The sequence below is a fragment of the Puma concolor genome, chromosome C1 (assembly GCF_028749965.1).
Source record: "Puma concolor isolate L17-30 chromosome C1, mPumCon1.1.hap2, whole genome shotgun sequence".
Lineage (NCBI taxonomy): Eukaryota > Metazoa > Chordata > Mammalia > Carnivora > Felidae > Puma > Puma concolor.
The window spans coordinates 222,335,937-222,358,544 of record NC_141674.1 but is presented as its reverse complement, the minus strand read 5'-3'; the positions used below and the strand labels follow the sequence as shown (position 1 = coordinate 222,358,544).

At 65.1% G+C, this 22,608-nt stretch overlaps 1 protein-coding gene across 24 annotated transcripts in view; it reads left to right on the top strand.

Moving 5' to 3' along the window:
• The window catches only part of KIF1A (kinesin family member 1A), a 100,706-nt gene that overhangs the window by 62,417 nt on the left and 15,681 nt on the right, over window positions 1–22,608 (top strand). For 6 of the 24 annotated variants that reach the window (XM_086720143.1, XM_086720151.1, XM_086720149.1 and 3 more), the window contains 14 exons: window positions 598–735; window positions 1,370–1,636; window positions 8,368–8,486; window positions 10,530–10,615; window positions 11,430–11,568; window positions 11,745–11,916; window positions 12,050–12,140; window positions 13,525–13,643; window positions 14,667–14,722; window positions 14,884–14,992; window positions 15,186–15,252; window positions 15,352–15,436; window positions 17,710–17,815; window positions 20,188–20,214. In XM_086720143.1, coding sequence (XP_086576269.1) covers window positions 598–735; window positions 1,370–1,636; window positions 8,368–8,486; window positions 10,530–10,615; window positions 11,430–11,568; window positions 11,745–11,916; window positions 12,050–12,140; window positions 13,525–13,643; window positions 14,667–14,722; window positions 14,884–14,992; window positions 15,186–15,252; window positions 15,352–15,436; window positions 17,710–17,815; window positions 20,188–20,214 — 1,581 coding nt within the window. The remainder of the gene's footprint in view (window positions 1–597; window positions 736–1,369; window positions 1,637–8,367; window positions 8,487–10,529; window positions 10,616–11,429; window positions 11,569–11,744; window positions 11,917–12,049; window positions 12,141–13,524; window positions 13,644–14,666; window positions 14,723–14,883; window positions 14,993–15,185; window positions 15,253–15,351; window positions 15,437–17,709; window positions 17,816–20,187; window positions 20,215–22,608) is intronic. The other 18 variants (XM_086720164.1, XM_086720163.1, XM_086720161.1 and 15 more) reach the window with 5 other exon arrangements.

The window sequence follows — 22,608 nt, the reverse complement described above, 5'->3', positions numbered from 1 at the left end:
ACGCACGCGCGCGCACACAGGTACACGCGCTCTCATAAGATTCATGCGAGTAGATGCGCACGCTCAGGGCCCCCCACCCTCCCCGGGGCCGCGCTGTGGCGGGGATGAGCCCGTTCCTATCGCCACTGAGCCCTACCGGGAAACGATTTCGTTCCCATTCTTCCACAACTTGTTGGTTTTCCTGGGGATGATACTTTTTGAAATGTGTCATGTTTCTGTATCCCGTCACCGATTTGCCGTCCCTTCCCTTGAGCTTTCAGGGCTCTGTGACGGGATCCCCCACCCCGAGCGTCCCCGCCGTGGCTCTGGCCGGAGCCCTCTCCGTTTCCCCTCCAGTTCCCGGCCCGTCCTGCCTGCACAGATCGCGTGGTGTCCCTGGGCCAGCATCGAGAGTGTTTAGCACATGCTCACCTAGAGGTCTCCTTGCTCACGGTTGACAGATTGCGAGGACCGCGCGGGGCCTGTCAGCAAACCATGCTGAACCCCGGATGACGCTGAACTGTGGCCGGAGCCGGGTGGAGCCTGCCGTCCCCAGCAGCAGAGGTGTGCCGTGCCGGCCGCTCGCCCAGGCCCACGGTGATCCCTGTTCCCCTGCAGGCAGCGCCTGGACCTGATGCGGGAGATGTACGACCGGGCCGCGGAGGTGCCCTCCAGTGTCATCGAGGACTGTGACAACGTGGTGACTGGCGGAGACCCCTTCTACGACCGCTTTCCCTGGTTCCGGCTGGTGGGCAGGTGGGCGCCTCCTTCCCTCCCTGGGCTGAGAGAGAGAGAGAGAGAGAGAGAGAGAGAGAGAAGGTGGTAGGGGCAGGGAGTGGGCGTCCTCCTAAGGCCGAGCGCCCTGGCTGGGCCCTGGCCCTGACATGAGGAGGGAGCCATCGAGAGGCCCTTTCCCACCTTGACGTCCCTGACCTCGTCCTTCCTGGGTCCGAGGCACCCCGCCCCAGCCACTCCTGTCCACAGACCAGTGGGCCCTATAATTTGGGGACCGGGAAGGGGAGGGAGTCTCAGTATCACCACCTACACCTGCTGCGGGGCTGTGGCCGCCGGGGTGCACGTGTCCCCGCGTGTGAATGTGTGGCTTGGTCAGGCTGAGTGACCTGGTCCTCACACGACCTCAGCCACACCTGGCGAGGATCACGCCAGTGGCTACTTTCCAGAACTTTCGGTGACCTTCCCCTGAGCACACGTGTGGTTTCTTTCCAAGCCTGGGGACGGGATGCACTTTTGGTTCTCGTGTCTTTTAAAGCAGCATTCCTGATGGTCTGTGTGTTTGGTTTTGGTTTAAACAGAAGCCCCCACCCCCGCCCTGTCCGTCCCCGCGAGTAGCTGGTGTTAACTTCTCTCTGTCTTGTCGCACTAACCTCAGTTCAGTCATCTCTGGCTGCAACAGCTACCCTCTTCTCAACACATGCATGAGCGAGCGCATGGCTGCTCTCACCCCCTCCCCCACCTTCTCGAGCCCCGACTCCGACGCCACCGAGCCTGCCGAGGAGCAGAGCGTGGGGGAGGAGGAGGAGGAGGAGGAGGAGGAGGAGGAGGAGGATCTGCAGGACGACGTCTTTCCGGAGCACGCGCTGTGCGACGGCCGGGACCCGTTTTACGACCGGCCCCCCCTGTTCAGTTTAGTAGGAAGGTTGGTGAGGTCGAGGACGGCATGCTGGGAAGGAACCAGCTCTTTTGCGCAGGAGCACTGCTGCGGGCACAATTTGACCGCCGTCAGGGCGTGACCCCCGAGCAGAGGGTGTGAGGGAGCGAGAGGACTCCTGGCCATCCTGGAGTGTGCCCAGCAGGGAGAGTCGGGCCCCAGTGTCAGAAGAGGTGGTGCTCCCGGAGCACGGCCGTCCGGCGCTGTGTGGTGGAGCTGTGTCTACAGACAGGCCCTGGAACCCGGGAGGAGTCCCCGAGCGGGGCCGCTGGGGGGCATTTGGGAGAGTGGGGGTTTGCGTCTGTGCACCCACCACTGGCTGCAGCGGCCTCACTTCCCTCTGCCTCCTCGTGCTATTGACCTGCTATTGACCAATAGCTCCCCGCTGGGAGAAGGAGGCCACCCTGGCGGGGGGGGGGGGGGGGGAGTGGGGGGGGAGGAAGAGCTGGCAGGGGAGGGTCTGCCTCTGAAGCCGGGGCCCAGGTGGACCTTGCCTCTCCCCGAGCCTCTCTCCATCTGAGAGTAAGGACGGTTCACTCCTCCTGACCTCCCAGCTGTCATGGCGAGAGAGGGCACACGTGGCCCTGTGCCCTCGAGGAAATGCCCTCGGCAGAGAGGGCTTGTTACACTTTCTGGATGGAAGAGGGAGGCCGAGGTCAGGAGGTGGAGCGGAGGCCCCGGGGAAGCCCAGACCCCACAGGCAGATTGGGCAAATGCAGCTGCCATTCATGTTTTTTACTCCCATGGAATGGAGGCAAAACAGAGGAAGGAAAGATCTAGAAACTTAGCTGCTGTAGTAAGGCACTCAGCTCATTTTGATTTTACGTATAGAAAAAGCACAAGAGGGTTTCAACAGCAGCCTTTTCTGAGTCGGAGACGGCTTTTGTGGGCTAGGCCAATGGGAGTTTCTGCAGGTTTTGACCTCGGAGCCCCAGTACTGGAAGCTGAAGGCCGAGGCTGGCCCCCAGATAACGGGTTCACACTAGGAGCCCTTGGGCGCAGACGCTGGACTGAAGGCCCACCAGCTTCTCCTGGAAGGAAGCAGCTCCCCACGGGCGCATGTCGTGGAGTCCTTCGACTAGCTTTCCGTGGGTGTGGCGTGCTGGCCTGCTCCATAAACACGTGGGCTCTCACCCTCCGAGATGCCCTGGGTCTGGGCCTCCTGCTCCGCTGAGAGTGGGGTGTAGCCCCGGGGCCGGCTCCACGCAGGCCTCTAGAAAGCCCTGGGCGGCTCCGGTGTCAGGTAGGCGTGGGCTCAGGGCGCAGGGGAGCGAGGGCACCGGGAGAAACGGGGTGTGAGCTCTGCAGTCTCAGCCAGAAAGAGCTGGGTCCTTCCAACACTTTCCCCCTTCTGTGGATCTGAGATGTTACCAAACAACCAAATCAAACCAAGTCGTCAGCGAGAGGCCAGCCCCCCCTACGGCGGGCGGTCTGTGTAGGGCTTCATCTGGAAATGTCCCGATCTTTTTGGTTTGGCAAGAATTGGCTTCTCCCGCGCAGCAGCTGTGCAGGCCCAGGCCCTGAGAAGGACCCCATCTTTGGTTTCCTTTTATCCTTCTGGTAGCTGCTGGCTCTCTCTCTCCAAAGCTTAAGCAGAATTGGGGCACCCACTCTTGTCTCCCTTTGGAAAGGCTTTCCTGGCCCCAGCATGCGTCTCTGCACCTCACCAACCTCGTGGTTTTAGCCCTGCCTCCTCCCCTCCCGCCGCACTCAGCCCTGGCTCTGCCGCTCTGCCGTCTCCTCTCTCTCCGGGCGGGTTTCAGCCTGCTTCAAGGTGCCCTCACCCCTGTGGACGGGCCCCCCCCCCCCCAGGCTGGGGGGCTCCTCACCCACGGCCAGGGTTAGCCCCCCAGTGGCCTCTCCCTCTGGTGGTCTGGGGTGCGAGGTGAAGGAGGGAGGTGGGACGGGCTGACCCAGGCAGCAAAAGTGGCCCCGGGGGCTCTGGTTCCCCCCTCCCCCAAGAATGCTCCCTGCCCGGAACGTCACTTTCAGTAGCTGGATGGGCAGGGAGCCCCAGAGAGGAGGGCGAGGGGCTGGCAGCCAGGGATGGAGGGCCCGGGGACGGGTGGCAGGGGCGGCGTGAGGCGGGACCGTCCGAGGGGAGTGTTCCAGGCTCTGCGTGGGAGGATTCTGACTTGCTGCGCGTCCGCATCGTGTCACCTGGGCTGGCACGGCTAGTGCCTCGGCTCCCAGCTGGGGGCCCTCCGTGTCCCGGGCCAGCAAGGCCGTGAGCCCCTCTGTGCAGCCGGCGCACCGTGGCTGGCGGGGCCCGCGGGGCGGTGCTGAGGCTGTTCTGGCCCCTTTGCTGACGGACGCTGATGTCGGGCCGTCTGGCGCGTGTAGGGCTGTGGGGGGGAGGCCGGCGTCTGTACCAGGGTCCTATTCCCTCACGTCCGGGGTTCTGTCGGCCAGGGTGGGCTCTGCCTGGGCCGTGGGCTCTTCCAGCCCTGGCTTGTGGAGACCTTCCAGGCTGTGCCGCCACTAGGTGGTGGCTGCTGGGCCCCAGGGGTCCCTTCTGGCCGAACGTGCCCATCACCGTGTCAAGATTAGGTCTCGGGGATTAGGGGCGGCAGGAGGGAGAGAGGGCCCAGCGGCCGGCACCGTGCTCCCTTTTGCCTTCTGGGAGCGTCCCAGCTGGGTGCCCCAGGGGACTGTGTGCATGTGCTTTAGCCACTGCTGGGTTACGAAGCTCGGAGAGGGGCAGAGGGGTGGCCGTGGACCCCCGCGGCCGACCTCATTGTGTGGTCCTGCACCTCCAACCAGGGGGCACCTCGAGGCCCCCACCCCTGGGCAGCCCCCACCCCTGGGCAGCACATCGAGGCTGCATTTGTCTAATGGTTTGAAGTTGGAAATGGCAGTTTTTGATGCCACGGGTGTTTGGATGTTTTTTCGCCCCCGACAGGAAATCCTAAGTTGAACTAGTTAATTAGCCGATCGAGCTGGTGGGCGGGACGATGGTGTCTACCTAGTAGGGCTAGGAGCCAGCCTGTGGGTTTAAACCCCAGCCGGGGCCTTAGCTCCCAGCCCGAGGCACTTCTGCCTCTGTCTTAGTGCCTCAGTTTTGGGTCTGGGAGATGGGTACCGACAGCTCTAAGGCGAGGAAGGTGCAGGTGCTTGAACTGAGACGCGTCGTGGGTGAGGAGGACACACGTGCTGCCCGGGGCCGTGGAGGCACCGCTGTGTCAGTGCTGGCCCCTCGTGAGCTCAGAGGCACGGGCTCCCAGGATGGCTTCACGACTTTTCCACCCACCAACGGGGTGATTGTGGCCTCGGGCGCACGAGAGGCCCAGCCCCAGCCGGCGCGTGGGAAACCTCAAACCTGCACGATGCTACAGGTTCTTGAGCCCGTGGATTGGCAACGTGGCCGAAAGCGTCCACCCTGAAGACGGCGAGGGGCTTTGTGCCATGAGGCCCTAAGGACAGAGCCAGGACTGGGCATGCCTGCCCTGACCTGGGCCCGGCCCTGCCCTCTGCCTCGGTCTCCCTCTGTCCTGGCCTTTGTTAGGGACAGGGGAGGAGAGTCAGGAAGCAGGGGGGCACAGACCCTGAGAGCTCAGAAAGGGGTAGGGATCACCTCTGGGGTGCTGTGAGCGGTACTCTGGATGGCCCCGGAGCCCAGAGCCAGCCCCCGTGGAATGGTCCCCAGAGCCTTCTAGGAAGGCACTCCTGGCTTTGAATTGGCCTGGGTGGGAACAGCCTTCAGCTCTCCTTCCCGGAGGCTATAGTGGCTGAGGACCCTGGTGCCGGGCACTGTGCCCTCACAGGCCTGCGGTGGGAGGTGCTCCTCCGCTTCTGAGGGCCCTCCCGTTGGTTCCTTGGCAAGTATCGATGGGGGTGGGCAGGCCGTGGCCCCTGCGTCTGTGCCCAGGGCGCCTGGGGGCCTCCTCTCTGCCTCCCAGCACGGGGCTTTCTGCAGTGGGCCCTGCGCTGGGAGATGGGGTGGGGGCTGACTTGAGGGCCCTGCAGCTGGGGGCTGTCCTGCTTGGTCCCCTTAGCTGTGTCCAGAGTGGTGGGCTGGCCAGACGGGGGCCCAGTCAAGGGGGCAGAGCAGGGTCGGGACATGTTCCCGCAGCCTGAGGTCCGGGCTCCCTCCGCTTCCCCCTCTGGACCTCAAGGCTGCGCTTTCTTTCGTGGCCGCCCCCTTCACGCACCCTCAAATTCAAGCAGAGGCCCTTGGCCAGGTTTCCGGGGGCCCAGGGAGGGCAGCCCAGCACTGTCCCTGTCCGGAAGTGAGTGCTGTGAGAGGCTCACCAGCCAGCCCCGGCCAGACCCTGTCAAGAAGCAAGGGGCTTCTGCTCTCTGAGTCTCGGTTTCCTTTTGTGACCAGGGCCATGGCTGGCTTTTGCCGACAGCTTCCGTGCCTAGTCTTGCTGGGTGGCCAGGGGCAGGAGAGCCCCCGCCCCTGTCGCAGTCAGGCAGACCTACCTGCACCGTCCTCAACACAAATGCTTTTCAGTGATGAGTTCCCCTGGGACAGCCCTCCCCTGGGGCATTCTCAGAGAGGGCACCTTGCTGACGAAGAGAAGGGCTCCACAAAGCCATCAGGGGCTTCCCCTGCCCCAGCGGGACATCCGGGCCCTGGAAGGCAGTGAGCCCTTTCCTCCAGCTGGTGCCTGTCTTGGCCTGGGGGGTGCCCAGGGAGCAAGAGACACTTGGCAGAGACCGCCCCCCCGCAGGTTGGGACAGATGGCTCTGAGGAGATACGTGACATGGGGGCTGGGAACAGAGAGGAGGACAGGCCTCACTTGTGGAGGGAGCGGAGAGCACCGGGGTTGCCCCGGGACCGAGGGGGTGGCTGGGCGGTAGGGCTAACGGTGAGGCAGGAGCTTGGCTGGCATCGAGGGTGTGTGGGAGTCTGGTCAGAACCCCAGGCCCCGTCTGGCTGCTGTGGGGGCCGAGGGGGAAGCAGCTGGGTGACAGGTCCTCCGCAGAGGACCTCTACGTTTGAGGGAGAGCTGACGCATTTGAGAGCAGAGCCAGGACGCTGCTCAGGTTTCTAACCTTCTGTAGGCAGAGGTCCGGCAGGAGTGGGGGGGACAAGATCTGGAGCCCACACGAGAGAGGGGCTCCGGGGTCTGGAATCAGGCCCCTGGGGCACAGCCCTTCCCCACGCCTGTGGTCACAGGGGCTCCTCCAGGAAATGAGGCACGGGGCGAGACCAAGGGGCTCAGCCTGGGTGGTGTCTGATCTCTAAGCAAGCTAAGAGGGGTCGGGGATGTGGTGATACCTCTCCTCCTCCTCCTCCCCCTCCTCCTCCTCCTCCCCTCCTCCTCGTTCTCCTCCTCCTCCTCCCCCTCCTCCTCCTCCTCCCCCTCCTCCCCCTCCTCCTCGTTCTCCTCCTCCTCCTCCCCCTCCTCCTCCTCCCCCTCCTCCTCGTTCTCCTCCTCCTCCTCCCCCTCCTCCTCCTCCTCCCCCTCCTCCTCCTCCTCCCCCTCCTCCTCCCTGTCCTCCTCCTCGTTCTCCTCCCACTCCTCCCCCTCCTCCTCCTCCCAGCTCAGCCCTGGGCCGTGCATCTGGGTGCCAGCACCCACATGGCCTTCACACTGTGACCTTCCCTCCCCTCCCTCCCTCCCCCACTTCCCCTATTGCTCTCACTCTGTCCCCACTGTGTTCTCCCCGGCTGAAGCCCTGGGACTCCCTTGCCCCATCTCTACACCTGCTCCCCCACACCTCCTGCCCATCCTCGCCCAAGCTCTCCCCCTCCCCTGGGATCCCCCACTGCCCCAAGATCCCCCCTGGAAGCCCGGGGCTATCGAAATCTGCACCTCCGAGCTGGGCCCAATGCCGGTCATGCCGGGAGGGAAGGGGAGGGCCGGGCGGGAGGCAGGTCCTGCGCCGATGTGTGAGCGGAGCTGCGGGTTCTCACCAGATGGGCCACGTGGGCCGCCTTCCCTGTGTCAGGTGTCCCCTCGGGACGGGTGCCCCCGACCGGGGAGGAATTTTGCTCCGCGTCAGCCTGCACACCTAGCTGCGTGGCACGGGTCTCCCAGAGTCCTCTCTGTCCGGGCGGCCCGTGCGACCTCTGCGCATTGGCCAGCTCCGGGAATTCGGTGGACACCTGGGTGACGTGGCCCCTCGCCGGCCTGGCCTGCCACTCGCTGGGTGCGCGGCGGAGCCGCTCGGGATGCGAAGGGCTCTGGGCGCCCTGGGGGTGGCGGTGCCCTGTGGGCCGGGGCTGCTGCCCCGTCGGCTGCCACTGTGCGCTCCCACCCGCCGTGTTCCCCGAAGGGTCCGAGAAGGAACCGAGAGCTGTGTTCCACCTTAGGAGCCCTCTGTGGGGCCCCGAGGTCAGGGGTCACTGGGAAAGAGGCGGGAGGCAGGGGGATGCCGGGCATCAGTGCCAGTGTGAGGTCCTAGCTCGGCGTGGCCGGGTCCCCAGGTCCTCCTCCTCCTTGAAGCAGGCTGAAACCTCCCTCCTCAGCTCTGATAGCGGGTATGGCCCCGCGGGCTCCGCCCCGTGCCAGCCCCGCTCCGCGCTTCCTCTCTGCCCGCCCTGCGCACGCCCTCCTCCTCCTGTGTCCTCCGCGGCCCGTGGACCCCCCCCCCCCCAGCCCCCGCCCAGCACAGCCCTGTGTCCGTCCCGCCTGCTCGCTGCCCTGGCTGCCTTGCGCCTCGCTCTGCTTTGCAGTGTTGTGTCGTGAGCCCGGGCCGTGCTGCCGCCAGCGCCGCTCCGCGCGCACGCTGGAGAGGCCCTGACCTCTGGCCTCTGCTTCCCCCAGGGCCTTCGTGTACCTGAGCAACCTGCTGTACCCCGTGCCCCTGGTGCACCGCGTGGCCGTCGTCAGCGAGAAGGGAGAGGTGAAGGGCTTCCTCCGCGTGGCCGTCCAGGCCACTTCAGGTGCGTGTGGGGCGGCCCGGGCGGAGGGCCCCGTGGGCACCACGCAGCGGCCGGAGCGCCACCGGCCGCCTCTGTGTCTCCGGCTCCCGGCCGGCACACGGCTGCTGGCTCCAGGAGAAGCCTCTGCTGCCCAGCTCTGCGCTCCGGCTTTCCAGACGCTCCCGGGTCAGGTCAGCCGGGGTCCTAGGAGACTGTGCGGGCCGAGCCCAGGGCTGTCCGAACCTGCTTCAGTTCGGGGGCCCTCCTCCCTCCCATTGGACAGCCCCAGGTGGACCCAGAGACTGACCGGCTCCAGACCCCAGCCTGGTGCGGAGCGGCCGCTCCCCGGCGGTCTCTGAGCCCAGCACAGGCGTGCAGACTGGGGCCCGGACCGGGGCCACGGCAGCCCTCAGAGCCTCTCTCCAGACTCCCCGGTGTGCCCCGCTTGCGGGCCCCGTGGCCTCCCTGGAGCTGGCCTTCCTCCCCAGAGGGTGTGCACAACCCCCCTCACTGTGGGCCTGCAGAGGTGGACACCCTCTTGCCGCTGAGCCCTCCCCTCACCCCCCGGCCGGGGTCCCGGGACAGGAGAGCCACAGAATGCCTTGGAGTCTGGGTTTGCTTCCCTGTAAATGGCATCCCGTTTGAAGCTCCCTACCCAATAGGAGTGTCGAAAGATTGTTCCAGAACACAGATGTGGGCATGCTTAGCCACCAGAAAGCTGCAGGCCAGAGAGGGCCTAGTGTTCGTGCTCTAATGGCCGTTGCTCCCTTCTCTGCCCTCGGGCCCCCAGCCCCTCCACCGTGGCCTCCTTCTGTCTCCTCCCAGACTAGGTGGGGCTGGGCTGCTCCAGAATGCTCCAGCCACTGAAAGGGTCTCGAGTCACCCCACTTGAAGCCACTTGAAGCCACTTGAAGCCACTTCAGGCAGTTTTGGCTACACCTTTAGGATTCTTTTGTCAAATTCTCACTAGCCTGTAATTTCCGGATACTCTTTACAGCGCTTCCCAGTCATGTCACTGTGGTGCCGAGATCCCCCGGGGACCCTGAATGGGGGAAAGGACAGAGGACGGGGATTCTAAGGACGTCTAGTGCCACAGCCATTCCTCAAGGGGGACCCTGTCCCTGTCATCTTGGAGGGGCTCTGTCCCCCTGAGCTCTTGGCCCTCTGTGACCAGCGGGAGCCCCGATGCAGCCGGTCCCACAGAGAGGCCTGCTTTATAGGCGGACGCTGTGTGTATTTGGGCCACACCTGACATTCCCTGTCTAGTGGCTACAATGGAGAAGGAGCCACTTGGAAAAGCTCCGGTGGTCACAGAAATCACACCTGTCCTGCAAGTGTCAGCTTGCAGGACCCCTCAGCACCGAGTGGAGGGGCCGGCCCCGGGCCCTTGGGCAGCTGGGGTAGAGAGCACAGCAGGGTTTTGCCCCGTCCCCCTGGGGGCCCCAGAAGAAGAGGTCAGAGCCCCTGGATCATCTGAGAGGCCTCCCAGGGGGGTGGCTGGATTTGGGGTTGGGGAGGCTGACGGAAGCCAGGTCTCGGGGGTGTCCCTTGGGAAACAGTGGGAAGGCACAGGACGCCATGAAGGACGGCAAGTGGGGGGGGCGTGTGGGGAGCAGGCGTGGGAGCTGAGCGGGGGCTGCCTGGGGTCTGGGTGGATGATGGTGCAGTCAAAATCAGGAGGACCCCACGGAGGGGTCTTGCCCAGTACGGCTCTGTTGGTGCAGCCGAGTCTGGGGGAGGGCGGGGGTGGCCAGGACTCAGGGAGACGGGCAGTGGTCATAAGGCTGGTTCTGAAAACACGGAGCTGTGGCCCCATCAGAGGAGGCTGTGCTGAGGATATGGCCCCGCCTGGGTCCTCGGACAGCACAGGCGGGCGACCGGTGTGCCTGGGACGCGTCCTCCTTGTTCTGGGGCTGCGGTGGGCGGCACTGGGGATCCCCCCGTGTGGGCCAGAGTCTGTTCCGGCTCCTGTGCCTTCCCCCCACCTGGCGACCCCGCCTGGCCCTGCCACTTCCCCCTGGGGGACGAGCTGGGCCCCGACCGTCTGCTCTGTCCCCATTTCAGCTGATGAAGAGGCCCCCGATTACGGCTCTGGCGTCCGACAGTCAGGAACCGCCAAAATCTCCTTTGATGACCAGCATTTCGAAAAGGTGCCGTGAAGGGTTTGGCCCGGCTGCCCAGCACGAACGCCGGGGGCAGCTGTGCAGCGGGCCCCGGGGCCTCCTGTGTTCCTTCCTCTCCTTCCAAGCCCCAGGCCTCGTGGCATGTCCCCCTGTCTCTCACTGTCTGACTTGCCCTGACCCACCGGGTCTGTCTCTGTCCTCTCCACGGCCTCTCCGGGGTCTGTATCTGCTCTCCCTGCCTGGGCCTCAGCTGCGGGCCGGGACGCAGAGCAGGTGCGCACCCCCAGACGCCGCGATGCCTCCACCCCATCCCCCTTGTCCCCTCCTCGGGCTTGCTCTCCTGGATGCTGTTTCCACCAGCATCTTTGCCCTCTGCCAGTATCCCACTGAGAGCTAGAGGGCCCCTCCTCACTGTCTCGGCATCAGGTGCCGGGCTGCCCCCGGCCCGGTCCTCCCTCAGAGGAAAGTGCTTTCCACCTGGGCTCCCCTTTCTACTCTCAGGCCAGAGGGTGGAGGAGGGGGAGGGTCCTGCTCAGGGCCCCAGACCGGGCTTAGCTCACAGGCCAGGAGGCTCCTTCCCTCTCCTTCTTTGGCTCTTTCCTAACCTGCCCCCACCTGGCCACCCGTCACCCCGCCTGAACTGCCCCCCCGCTTTCCCACTGCAGCCCACACAGGCCACGGCAGCCTAGGAGAGGCCGAGGGAGGTGGGCGCCCGTCTAGGCGGGGGCAGGTCTGCAACGCGGGTCCACAAAGGCCCCGACCCGACTCCGGGGCCCTCAGTGGGCCAGAGTGGCCTCACCTGGAGCCGGCTCCCCCTGACTCTGGTCCCCAACCCACTCAGTTCCAGTCCGAGTCCTGCCCCGTGGTGGGGATGTCCCGCTCCGGGACCTCGCAGGAGGAGCTGCGCATCGTGGAAGGTCAGGGCCAGGGTGCGGAGGCAGGGCCCTCGGCCGATGAGGTCAACAACAACACCTGCTCAGGTAGGTTGCCACACCTGCCCCGGGGCCTGGGGCACTGGGACACGGCCCCCGCCCCGCTGTGGCCGGGGAGGCTGTGAGACGTTTCCACGAGAGGACACCGCGTGGGCTCCCCGCCTGACGCCGGGCTCCAGGCCTCTGGGGTGCTGCCACGTTGCTCTGCCCTCGGCCCCCTGCAGCCGTGCCTCCAGAAGGCCTCCTCCTAGACAGCCCTGAGAAAGGCGCCCTGGACGGGCCCCTGGACGCCGCCCTGGACCACCTGCGCTTGGGCAGCACCTTCACCTTCCGTGTGACAGTCCTGCAGGCGTCCAGCATCTCTGCCGAATACGCGGACATCTTCTGCCAGTTCAAGTGAGCCCCGGCACCCCCTGCTGGCTGGGGACCAGGGCGGGCACCTGGCACCCCGGTGACCCCCACCAGTCCCCGGGAATGGGTCCCCGTCCCGTCTCCTGCACCCAGCCGAGCATCTCCTCTAACTCTGCAGCTTCATCCATCGCCACGACGAGGCCTTCTCCACGGAGCCCCTCAAGAACACGGGGAGGGGCCCCCCGCTGGGCTTCTACCACGTCCAGAACGTACGTCCTGAGCGCCCCCGCCTCCGCCCCCCTCCCGGGTCTCTGGCTTTGCGGGGCCTCCCCGGAGCTGAGCCGAGCTGTGGTCACTCTCCGTCATACCGTCTCCCTGTCCTGAGCCCCAGCCGTGAGCTGGCGGTGCCCGGGTGTGAGGGCACGGGGCCTCTGGTGCCAGGCAGGGCCGTGGAGGCTGCTGCTGGACAGTCGGGGCCTCGGTGGGCTGCTACCTGGGGGTAGGGGCAACCCGGGGAGCAGATAGGAGCACGGGGAGTCCGGGGTACCCCATGTGGCGCCGGCCTGCTGCCGGGGAAGAAGAGAGAGAGGCAGGGCACACCGAGGGCATCGGAGAGGTCGGGGAAGCCGCAGGTGGGGCACGTCCCAAGCTTGGCTGTGGGAAGAGCGGGACTCGGACTGGAGTGGCTCCGTGAGGCAGGAGAATGTGGCCGGCCAGCCAGGTAGCGGGGGGAGATGCGCTCCACTTGGCCATAATGAATGCCGCCGGGGGGCAAGGCCTCGGGTGCCCGCCGAGGAGCGTGGGATTTGACCCTAAGCGGTGTGGCCTGTGGGTGCGGGCTGTGTGGCCCGAGCAGTCACAGGCCCCGCACTCAGAAGGGCCCCACGGACCGGCCCGTGCCGACGCTCAGGCAGCAGGGAGCTAGTGATTTCTCAGCCAGGGAGGCCGGGCCAGGGGTGAGGGTGTGCAGCCTCCATTCCTGGGCTCTGGAGCAAAGCCCGCACCCCAGCGGCCTTGACAACCGAGTTACTGCCTCTCGGCCTTGGAGGCAGGAAGCCCGAGATGCAAGTGTGGGTCGGGTCGTTCCTTCGGTGACTGTGAGGGGGACTCCGTGCCGGGCCTCTCCTGGGCGGATAGATGCGGTCTTCTGTCTGTGTCCTCACGCAGCCCTCCCTCCGTGCCTGTCTTTGTGTCTTCATTTCCCCTTTTCGTGAGGACAGTCATACCGCATGAGGGCCGCCCCGATGCCCTCATTCTAACTTGGGATGATGTCTCTGAAGAGTCTAGGTCCAGCCACAGGTCCTGGGCATTCAAGCTACAACATAGGAATTGGGGGAGGGGGGCACATAACTCTCAGGGAGTGGGCGAGGGCCCAGGAAGGCTCAGGCCAGGCCACAGACCTTCGTCCCCTTGCCAGGCCGGTGTTCTGAAAGGGCACTCTCGGGGGTCCGGCCTTCAGGGGTGCGATGGGAGGGGAGGCGGGGCAGGAAGGACCAGGTGAGCAGTGTCACCCCTTCGTGGGCAGAGGTCGGGCGCGGCCGCGGCATCCAGTCTGGTTCTCCGCAGAGGCTGAGCGCTTACCTCTGCAACCTTCCTTCCCTCTCTTGACTGTGGCGCGGCTGCGGCCTCCTGCCCGCTCTCCTCACCCACCAGATCGCAGTGGAGGTGACCAAGTCCTTCATCGAGTACATTAAGAGCCAGCCCATCGTGTTCGAGGTCTTCGGCCATTACCAGCAGCACCCGTTCCCCCCGCTCTGCAAGGACGTGCTCAGGTCGGCAGCCCTGGGTTGGGCGGGCTAGGGGCCCCCTTCCCAGACCTCATCCAGCCCCCGCAGGGCATGGGCCCTCTCCACCTCCCAGCCAGCGAAGCCGGCCTTGCCCCAGACAGGCCTGGTAGGGCGGCTACAGGGCCCGCGGGCCTCAGATGCCCGTTTTTCCTGATGATGGGGCGCCTGGTTACCCAAGGTCAGCGGGACCCAGAGCAAGGCAGAGACATCCCTTCGGGGATGTTTCTTAAAGAGTACCGCCGTCTGGGCCCAGACCCCTGCGGGTATGGGCCATGTCCCCAGGCCAGGGAAGCGGGCGTTGGGCGGGAGGACGGCCCGGGTGGCCCACGGGGAGACGGCTCCTGCTGCCTGCTCACCACTCCACCGCCCAGCTGTCCCTTCCCCCGGAGTCCTTGGCCCCCAGACTGAGTGACGGAATATCTTTCCGTCTCCCTCATTCCACGTGACCTCTGGGGGACTCTGAGGGTAGGCCAGGGTGTCCCTTCTGTGGTCCCCACCCCCCCCACCTGGGCGCAGGGAGAATGGCACGTGGCTTCTGTGGCATGGGAGCCTCTGGCCACCTCTGCCCCCCTCTCAGCTGTCCTGGGGGACCCGGAGCTAAGTGGGGCGTCCCGGGTGGTAGAGGAAGAGAAAAGCCATGAGAGGTACTGGTTCCAGGGGGGGGGGTGGCCCCAGGAGCCTCGTCTGTCCTCGGGAGGGCCAGGGGAGGCTCTGTCCTGGAGGCCCCTGGATGGAGAACCAGCATTCTCGCCCCGTTCTTCTGGACTCGTGGGACCACCCAGGCAAGGTCTGGGGTCCCCAGGGGCCCTCCTTCCCCATCCAGGCTGCTGGAGGGCCTGAGCCCGGGGCCCTTCCTAGGCCCTGGGAGGCAGGGGTCAGGCGGAGGCTTGGAGCGGACCGTGTCGTGACCGCCCTCTGCCAGCCTCCTGCCCTTGGCTCCCTCTCCAGCTGGAGGGTCCCAGAGACGCCCCCTGCAGCCGCCTCACAGAGGCTCTTCTTCCTCCACAGCCCCCTGAGGCCCTCACGCCGCCATTTCCCGAGGGTCATGCCGCTGTCCAAGCCAGGTAGACAGAGCCCTCCTGAGTCCACCCCCGGGGGAGGGAGGTGCCCAACGCTACCCTGGACGCGTTCCCCGCCCCGGGCCTCCTTCCTGAGCGTGCCCCCAGGACGTGGCAGGTCAGGTCTCCCATCAGTGGCTGCCTCTCTCTCTCCCGTCCTCCCCCAGTGCCTGCCACCAAGCTCAGCACCCTCGCGCGGCCCTGCCCGGGGCCCTGTCACTGCAAGTACGACGTGCTGGTCTACTTCGAGATCTGTGAGCTGGAGGCCAACGGCGAGTGAGTCCCAGCGCCTGCCGGGGTCGGCAGGGCTCCAGGTGGTGCACGGGGGCACTCTGGGCTCCGGGCCGGACCGCCTCACCTCCGCCAGAAGGCGGGGCTGCTTTCCCTGCCGTGGCCCTTCGGCTCCTCGGGCGGGGGGCCGCGTGTGTCTGCGGGGCGGGGCCTTGCCTCACGCATCTCTCTCTTCTAGTTACATTCCTGCGGTGGTGGACCACCGCGGCGGGATGCCGTGCATGGGGACCTTCCTGCTCCACCAGGTGCGGAGCGCTCCCCGGCCCTGCCCGCCTCGTGTCCCTGCCCCGCCCCATGCGACCCCCAGACCATCTGACCGTGTCCTCTCTCCTGGTGCCTGGCAGGGTATCCAGAGACGGATAACCGTGACACTGCTGCACGAGACGGGCAGCCACATCCGCTGGAAGGAAGTCCGAGAGCTTGTCGTGGGTGAGCGAGACGGGTGGGGGCTGCCTTGGGGGCTGGGGCTGGGCCGCTGGGAGCAACGGGGCCCCACCCTCTCCGTCCCCCACCGTCCCGGCCAGGCGGCTGACTGCTAACCACAGCTCTGCCCCTGATGCCGTGTGACTCTGGCTAAGTCGCTTAACCTCTCTGTGCCTCTCTGAAGAGCCTAGGAAAGGAAAGCTCGGACTAGGGCGATGATTCCAAATTTCTATGCAATCACCGTGTCAGCTCACCAGGGCTGCCGTGACACAGCACCACAGACTGGCAGCTTAAACAGCAGAAAACGATCCTCCCGTAGACCTGGGGGCCTGAGTCTGAGGGTGTCAGCAGGTGGCCATGCCCCCTCTGAAGCCCGTAGGGGAGAGCCCTTCCTGGAGGTTGGTGGGGAATGTCTGTCCCTCTTCGGCTTGGGGACCCGCCGGCTTTAATGCTTCAACTTCACGTGGCCTCTTCCTATAGAAGAAGCTACATTCAGGCCTGCTTACTCCATCGTGACCCCATCTCAACTGATTATACTTGCCGAGACCCTGTCACCAAATAAAGTCACGTTCTGAGGTCCTGCAGGTTAGGACTTCAACACAACCGTTTTGGAGGGAGGACACAGTTCAGCTCCTGGTGGTCACCATGGATCTTAGACGGTTTTCTTCCACGACCTCATGCTGTGAACTCTTTGGTCTACTAGAAGAGTTTCTTGGCCGAGCTATAGACTTTTTCCAGTTTTCACTCAAGGACATGGACACCTGTCCGCCCCTGCCCTTCCTGGATTGATGGATCCCTCTGGAAACCCCATCCTGGGCATTTCTGTGGCCAGAAGGGTAGCAGCTGCAGGGTGCCGTCCCTGGGGCTTGGAGAGGGGGTCCCAAGGGTGCAGGAGCGGGGACATGACCGTGAGACCCATCGTGCTATGCCCGAAAGCGCAGAGCTGTGGACAAGGAGGTTCTGGGGGCCCAGGACAGATGCTTTCGTTTTAGACGTCTCGTATCTTTTTTCACTCACACGGTGAAAGGCTGGAGCAGGCGAGCCAATCCTCCTCTCAGGTGTCGTTTAGGGCCGGCGTGGACAGTGAATCGACTTAAGGAGTTAGCAGACACCCGGCCGGCGCGTGGACCGGATGCAGGCAGGAGTGTGTGTCCCGTGTGTGGGCAGAGAAGGGGACCCGGTGAGAGGATCTGGGGAGATGCTGGTGTGAACGCCAAGGCCCCTGCTCCACCTTGGGGTGCTTGGGCGGTGCCTCTCTGGGCTTCATAAGCCGCACGGACCGGCGAGCGGGCTGGGAGCGAATGGGCTCCGGGCCGTCGCCCTTGCAGGCAGAGCACCTGGCCAGGCTCGGAAGGCGCAGAGAACCTCTGCGGAGGCGCGCGCTCCAGGGGCCGAGCAGGGATGAGGCCGGCACTGTGGCGAGCTTTCTTCCGGCAGCCGAGCCGTGGGGCACGCCACCTCCAGCCACGGGGGCACGTGCTGGAGAGCGCTTCTCGGGGAGCCCACACCTGCCTTCTCCCAGAGCCCAACAGTTGCAAGAAGGTTCCAGGAAGTGGGGCCAGCAGCTGCTGCGTGTACAGACACAGAATCCTGGCCGGGTCCCGGGCTCTGCCTCACCTCTGTGTGGGGGGCGGCACACAGGGCTTGAGGAGAAAATGCAGCGCGTGTGTGTCCCCTGAAGAAGCAGAGTATTCAACCTAATGCTACCAGGGCAGGAAATTACTAACGGGGTCGCCAGCGGGATTCCTGACTCGCAGCGGCTAGGACCACCACCCCAGTGTGGGCGGCTTAGAGGCTTCTGTTGGAAATGTGCCCTTCAGGGAGAGATCTGTGGCCCAGATAGTGTCCTCCCTCCCTCCCTCCCTCCCTCCCTCCTTCCCTCCCTCCCTTCCTTCCTTTCTCTCTTTCTCTCTTTCTTTCTTTCTTGAAGGGAAAATCTCTCCTTATCTTGCTAAGATTTTCTTTTCCAACGAGAGCCTGTACATTCTAGGCCGAGTGTTTGGAATCTATCAGTTGGGTGCAAGAGAGACAGACCTTGAGAGTGTCTAAGCTGAAAAACTTCAATTACGGGAGGAACGGCGGTGGAGTGATCCACAGGGCGCTCACGCCCGGGCTGGTAGCAGACCTTGCCATGGGCTCCCTGTCCGGCGCTCTTGTGGGCACGTGGGGAACCCGCTCCCTGACGCAGTGTCACGGTTCCGGAGGCCCCGCCCAGGCAGGGACCCGGCACCCCCTTCCGTTATCCTGAGAGGTGACTGAGCCCATGGCCTTTCCCTTAGGTCGGATTCGAAACACACCAGAAACTGACGACTCCCTGATCGACCCCAACATCTTGTCTCTCAACATCCTCTCCTCCGGCTACATCCACCCGGCCCAGGACGACCGGTGAGTCCCCTTGGGGTGACAGTGGGTTCTGTTCCCAGCTCCCTGGAGACAGGGTCCAGGTCAAGACCCAGGGCGTGCCCTCAGCCGACCTGGCTTTGTAGGGTCCGGTACGTGTCCAGCCCCGAAACTTTTGGGCCTTCCTTTCCGACACCTCCGGAACAGGTGCGGGACGGGCAGGCTCGTGGCCTCCACGTCCTTTGGTGTGTTTGTCTACACGTTGTCCCATCACTGGCTCTCGCATTCGTCCGGCCTGTCCATTCGGTCACCTGGTGGAGGGGCAGCGGGACTCGGGGGTTGGTGAGCTGGGTTCTCTCCTCAGGAGTTTTGGGGGGGCAACACGGGGTGGTGCGCAGACAGGCGGTCCTGAATCTCCCCGACCACACCGCTGTGGGTGAGTCTGGGGCTCTGGCCGGGGTCCCTCGGGCTGGGGGTCCTGGATCCGCCAGGCACCATTTGGCACGCGCTCCTTGTCGCTGGGCTATTCCTTTCCGAGCTTGTGGTTAATGGCCAAGACTCAGCAGCCCGGGCAGCCCCAGCCCCGCCACATCTGGGACGATGGTCGGGGTATGCAAGCCCCCAGGGACACCCTTAGCAGCCCCCGACAAGACAGCCTTGTTGAGGCTTGCCGGAGGCGAGGGCGCGGGAGGCGAGGGGTGGTATCTGAGGACTGACGGGGCGGGGGGCGGGGGGAGGGCAGCTCCTAACTGCCGAGAGCTGCCCTGTTGGTGGGGACGTGGGCTTGGCTGTGTCTGAGATGCTGCTTTCTAGGGACTTGGGGGAAGGATGAGGTGTTCCAGAGTGCTGGATGGCCGCTGCGGAGGGCTAGACCTGGCCCAGAGGCAGAAGCTGAGAGTTGACCCTTGGAGTTCACACTCTGGGTGTCCTCACGGGTTCCTGTGACAGCGTCTGCAGGAAAAACTTTGAGGGCTTGGTGTGCTCGGAGGGGACAGGGGACCCCACACTTGCAATGAAGGCTGGGGTCCGTAAACGTAAAAGGACCTGAGGGAGTCGTCCTATCCTGACTCCCGGGTCCAGACGGAGCCTGGGTTCATCATGGACACCCCAAGGAGTGGGCTGTAAGGGAAGCACCCTCAGTGTGGGCAGTTGGGGGGCTAGGAGTCCAAGACCCCCAGAGGGGCAGCCGTGACTCCTAGCCCTGCCCGGGAGCCACCCAGAAGAAACTCCGCTGCCCTCATGTCCAGGGGAGGGAGGAGTGGGATGCAGAGTGCCGAGGGGGTTCTCATGATGTGCAGGCCGGGGGGCCCCTCTGAGGCCGTGAGAATGTGTCAGAGGAGGCCTGATCCCCAGCCACACGGGGCTGCCTGCAGGGATGTGGGGACCGGGACCCCAGAGGGGAGGGTGGCCCCGGGACCGCCTGTGCCATTGGGGAGGGGTCTGTCTGCCATGCTGAGTGACCTCAGCATCCCCCTGGCCTCTGACCCTTCCTTTGCCCAGGCAACTTCTAGCTTTGGGGGCAGAAATGGAGTGGGGGCAAAACCAAGCGAGTGGGGGTGGGTATGTTCCCTCTGGGCCTCCCTCCCTGCGCGGTCTCTCTACACTGAGGACCGTGTTTCTGGGTCTTTCCATTGTCCCGCCAGCCTGGCCGAGGGGCCCTTGGCTCTGGGCTACGTCCCAGGGTAGCTTAGGAGGCTGTGGCTCCCGGCTGGACCTCGGGTCAGCAGGGCTGTAGCTAAATAGGTCCACCCCTGTCCCTAGAGGCCCGAGGACCCGTCACTGATGGGGCTTTGGTTCCGCTTCCTGGGAGCTGTGGCAAGTGAGGCTGGCCTCGGGGCGGCTCTGGGGTCCACTGGCCCTGTGTCTTAAGTCAAAGCCCTGGTCCAAGGGTAGAGGAAGGCCCGTCCACGGGGCAGGACCATAGACCTTGCCAGAGCTGCTTGGGCCTCAGGCTTGGCTCCTGCCCACGCCAGTATAGCCCCAGGACTGCTCTGACCCCCCAGCTTTGCCCCCAGCAAAGTCCCGGGGACCCTCCTCACCTGGCGGCCCAAGGCAGGTGCCATCCCGAGGCTCCGCTGGCCAAGCCAGCGGGCCCCTTCCCGAGAATCTTCCTCTTCCCCAACCCTGGCTGATGTCCTCAGAGCCCTGTGATGGGCCGCTTGGGTGCGCCCCGCTCCCCCTGGAGACGCTGGGGCTCAGAGACCCCAGGCCTGGCTTGGGCCGAGGGGCTCGGGCTGTCCTCATGCTTTGCCACGACCTCGGCCTCCTCCGCCGCAAGTCCCCACGCTTTGCTCAGAGTGGGCCTGTTGCCGCAGACGGCTGCTCTCCCGCTGCCCCTCCCCTCGCTGCCGCTGCCCTGCCGCCCCGCCGCCCTGCCCCGCCGCCCTCACTAACCTGTGATTGTTTGTGTTTTGCAGGCAGTTTCTTGATTCGGACATGCCTAGGTATCATTTGTGCCCCCTTGGTTTTATTCCAGCCTCTCTCCTTCCCCAGACCCACAGCCCTGACTTTTAATTTCGGCTTTTTGATCCCTTCTACACTCGCTCCCCTTTCCCTCCTGTTTCTCCGTTTTCTTCCGTTTTCTTTCCTCGGAATACTTTTTTGATTTTCTCTGTTGCTTCCTCTTCCCACCCCCTCCCTCCCTCCCTCTTGGCTGAGCTCCTTCCCGTACTCTTGATTTTGGCTGCATCCGTAGTTTCCCGCCCGCCCCTCCGTAGACACTGGCTGGCTTCCTGCTCCTCCCACCCCTGAGCCTTGCCCGCCCCGCGCTGACCCACCCCTGCCGGAGCAGGAGCCGGTGCCCCCCCCCCCCCCCCCCCCCCCCCGCATGCAGGCTGGCCGCACCAGCCCCACTCCCTGCAAGGTGAAAGAGAAAAGGGGGAGGAGGGGCCGGCGCTGGGCCCGGGACGGGAGGGCAGCCGGGTACCGGCCCTGCAAGGGACCTCTGCACCATACCCTCCGCTGCTGGGCGGTTGCCCGGCCAGGCTGGCCACCACACACCCTGTTTGCAAGTAGGTGGGCGGTGAAGCTGGGAAGGGCCCAGTAGGTCTCGGGACTCACTCGGGTGGCCCCAGGTCCAAACCCCCCGGAGGCGGGGGTTCCCGGGTAGGGGATGCCCTCTCTGAGTTGAGTGGGGCCCCTGCCAGTGCCCACCGGGTGCAAGGGTCAGTGAGGCCCTGGGCACAGACAGCCTCAGAGTTCCTAATCAGGACCGTCCCTGAGACCCAAGTCTGTTCTGGGCAGAGGGTCAAGGTCGTCTCCCTCCGGGTCCTGTGGACTGTGGTCAGAGCTCCGTGGTGGCGGTCTCGCAGGACAGCCGTTTTGAAAGGCGAAGTGAGCGGTTGGAAGGCTTCCGGCAAACGTTTGAGCCTTGAGGCTGCATGGTAGCTTGAGCCGGGTAAGGGTGGTGCCTGCTCCTCTTCTGGACGGAGCCCCAGGGTGGGGCAGGGGGCGCGGCAGGACTGAGTCATGGCCGTGAGGGTCGCTGTGAGTGTGACCCGGGCACTTGGAGCCTAGGCCCCAGGGAGGGCGGCAGGCTGTGGTCCCGCCGGTGTGACCCTCGGGGCGCACTCGAGCATCGCACCTGTTGGATGAACCCATCTTTTCCAGAGCCTTCTGCGGGCCCTCTGGGGACCCTGTCAGGGGAGAACTAGGGTGGCAGTGGCTGCCCCAGAAAAGGGGGCACGGCCGTGCCGGCCGGAAGGGACCCGTCTCTCCGGGCCATGCGCTGGAGGAGGTCGGGCGGGGAGCCGGGCTGGTTAAGGCCGTGTCGCTGCTCTCAGAAGGCTCTGGGCTGGGAGCCCCTGGCTCGGGTTCCTCCCCTGGGCGGGACCCAAGTTAAGGGCTGTTTCCTTGACGAGTGGAGACCTCCAGGCCGGTCGGTGTGAGGGCTCGAGGGGGCGTGACTGTTTTGTCCACGTTTGAGCTGCCACAGCCAGCGCAGTAGGATAGAGGGGCGCTTGCCGGTCCTCAACCCGCCCCCCAGACACAGACCTTCCGGAAGGTTCTGGGGAGAGATAATGCCCCGTGGCCAGGGGGAGGTGTGGCACCAGGAAAGGGAAGCAGTTTTCCTTTCTGGCAGGGCTTTCTTTGCTAGCCCCCCAGCGTCATGAGGCCCTCACCCCTGCACCTGAGCGGGGAGCACAGTCCCCCCAGTTCCAGAAGAGGGCTCACTGGCCCCAGTGGGCTTGGCCCGTAAGAGGAGGCTTAGGGCACTGAGAGCGAAATGGGGGTCAGAGCCCCAAGACTCGCACTTGTGCCTTCCCCGCAGGGCCCGGCTCTACGGGGCAGGGAGCCACCGCGGTGGCGGGACCGGGGACTGGCGCGACCGTGGGAGGTGGTGGAGGGAGGGTCTTGTCCCACGTGTGCGGCGTAGGGCGGGGACCCGGGACAGCCTGGCAGTGCCCTCCTCTGGCCGAGTGAGTGTGGACAGGTGGCAGAGCCTTCGGGAACCTTGTTCTCCTTCCCCCTTAGAAAGGGGATAATTTCGCCCCTGCCTGAATGGCCGTGACACACACGGGCTGCGACGTGAAGCTCTGGGCAGGGCGGCTTGCACACAGCTTTGCACCCATGGGTCTCCTGCTTGTCACCCGTCACCTGTCACCCTCGTCCCCTCATCCCTCACCCCCGACCGCTTAGCCCTCACCCCGCATCCCCTCACCCCTGACCACTAACACTCACCCTTCATCCCCTCATCCACTCACCCCCTCATCCCTCACCCCTCGCCCCCGACCACTTATCTCTCACCGTCTTCCCTCACCTCTCACCCCCTCACCCCCTCACACCACACCCCCCACCCCTGACCACTTATCTCTCCCCCTTCATCCCTTCACTCCTCA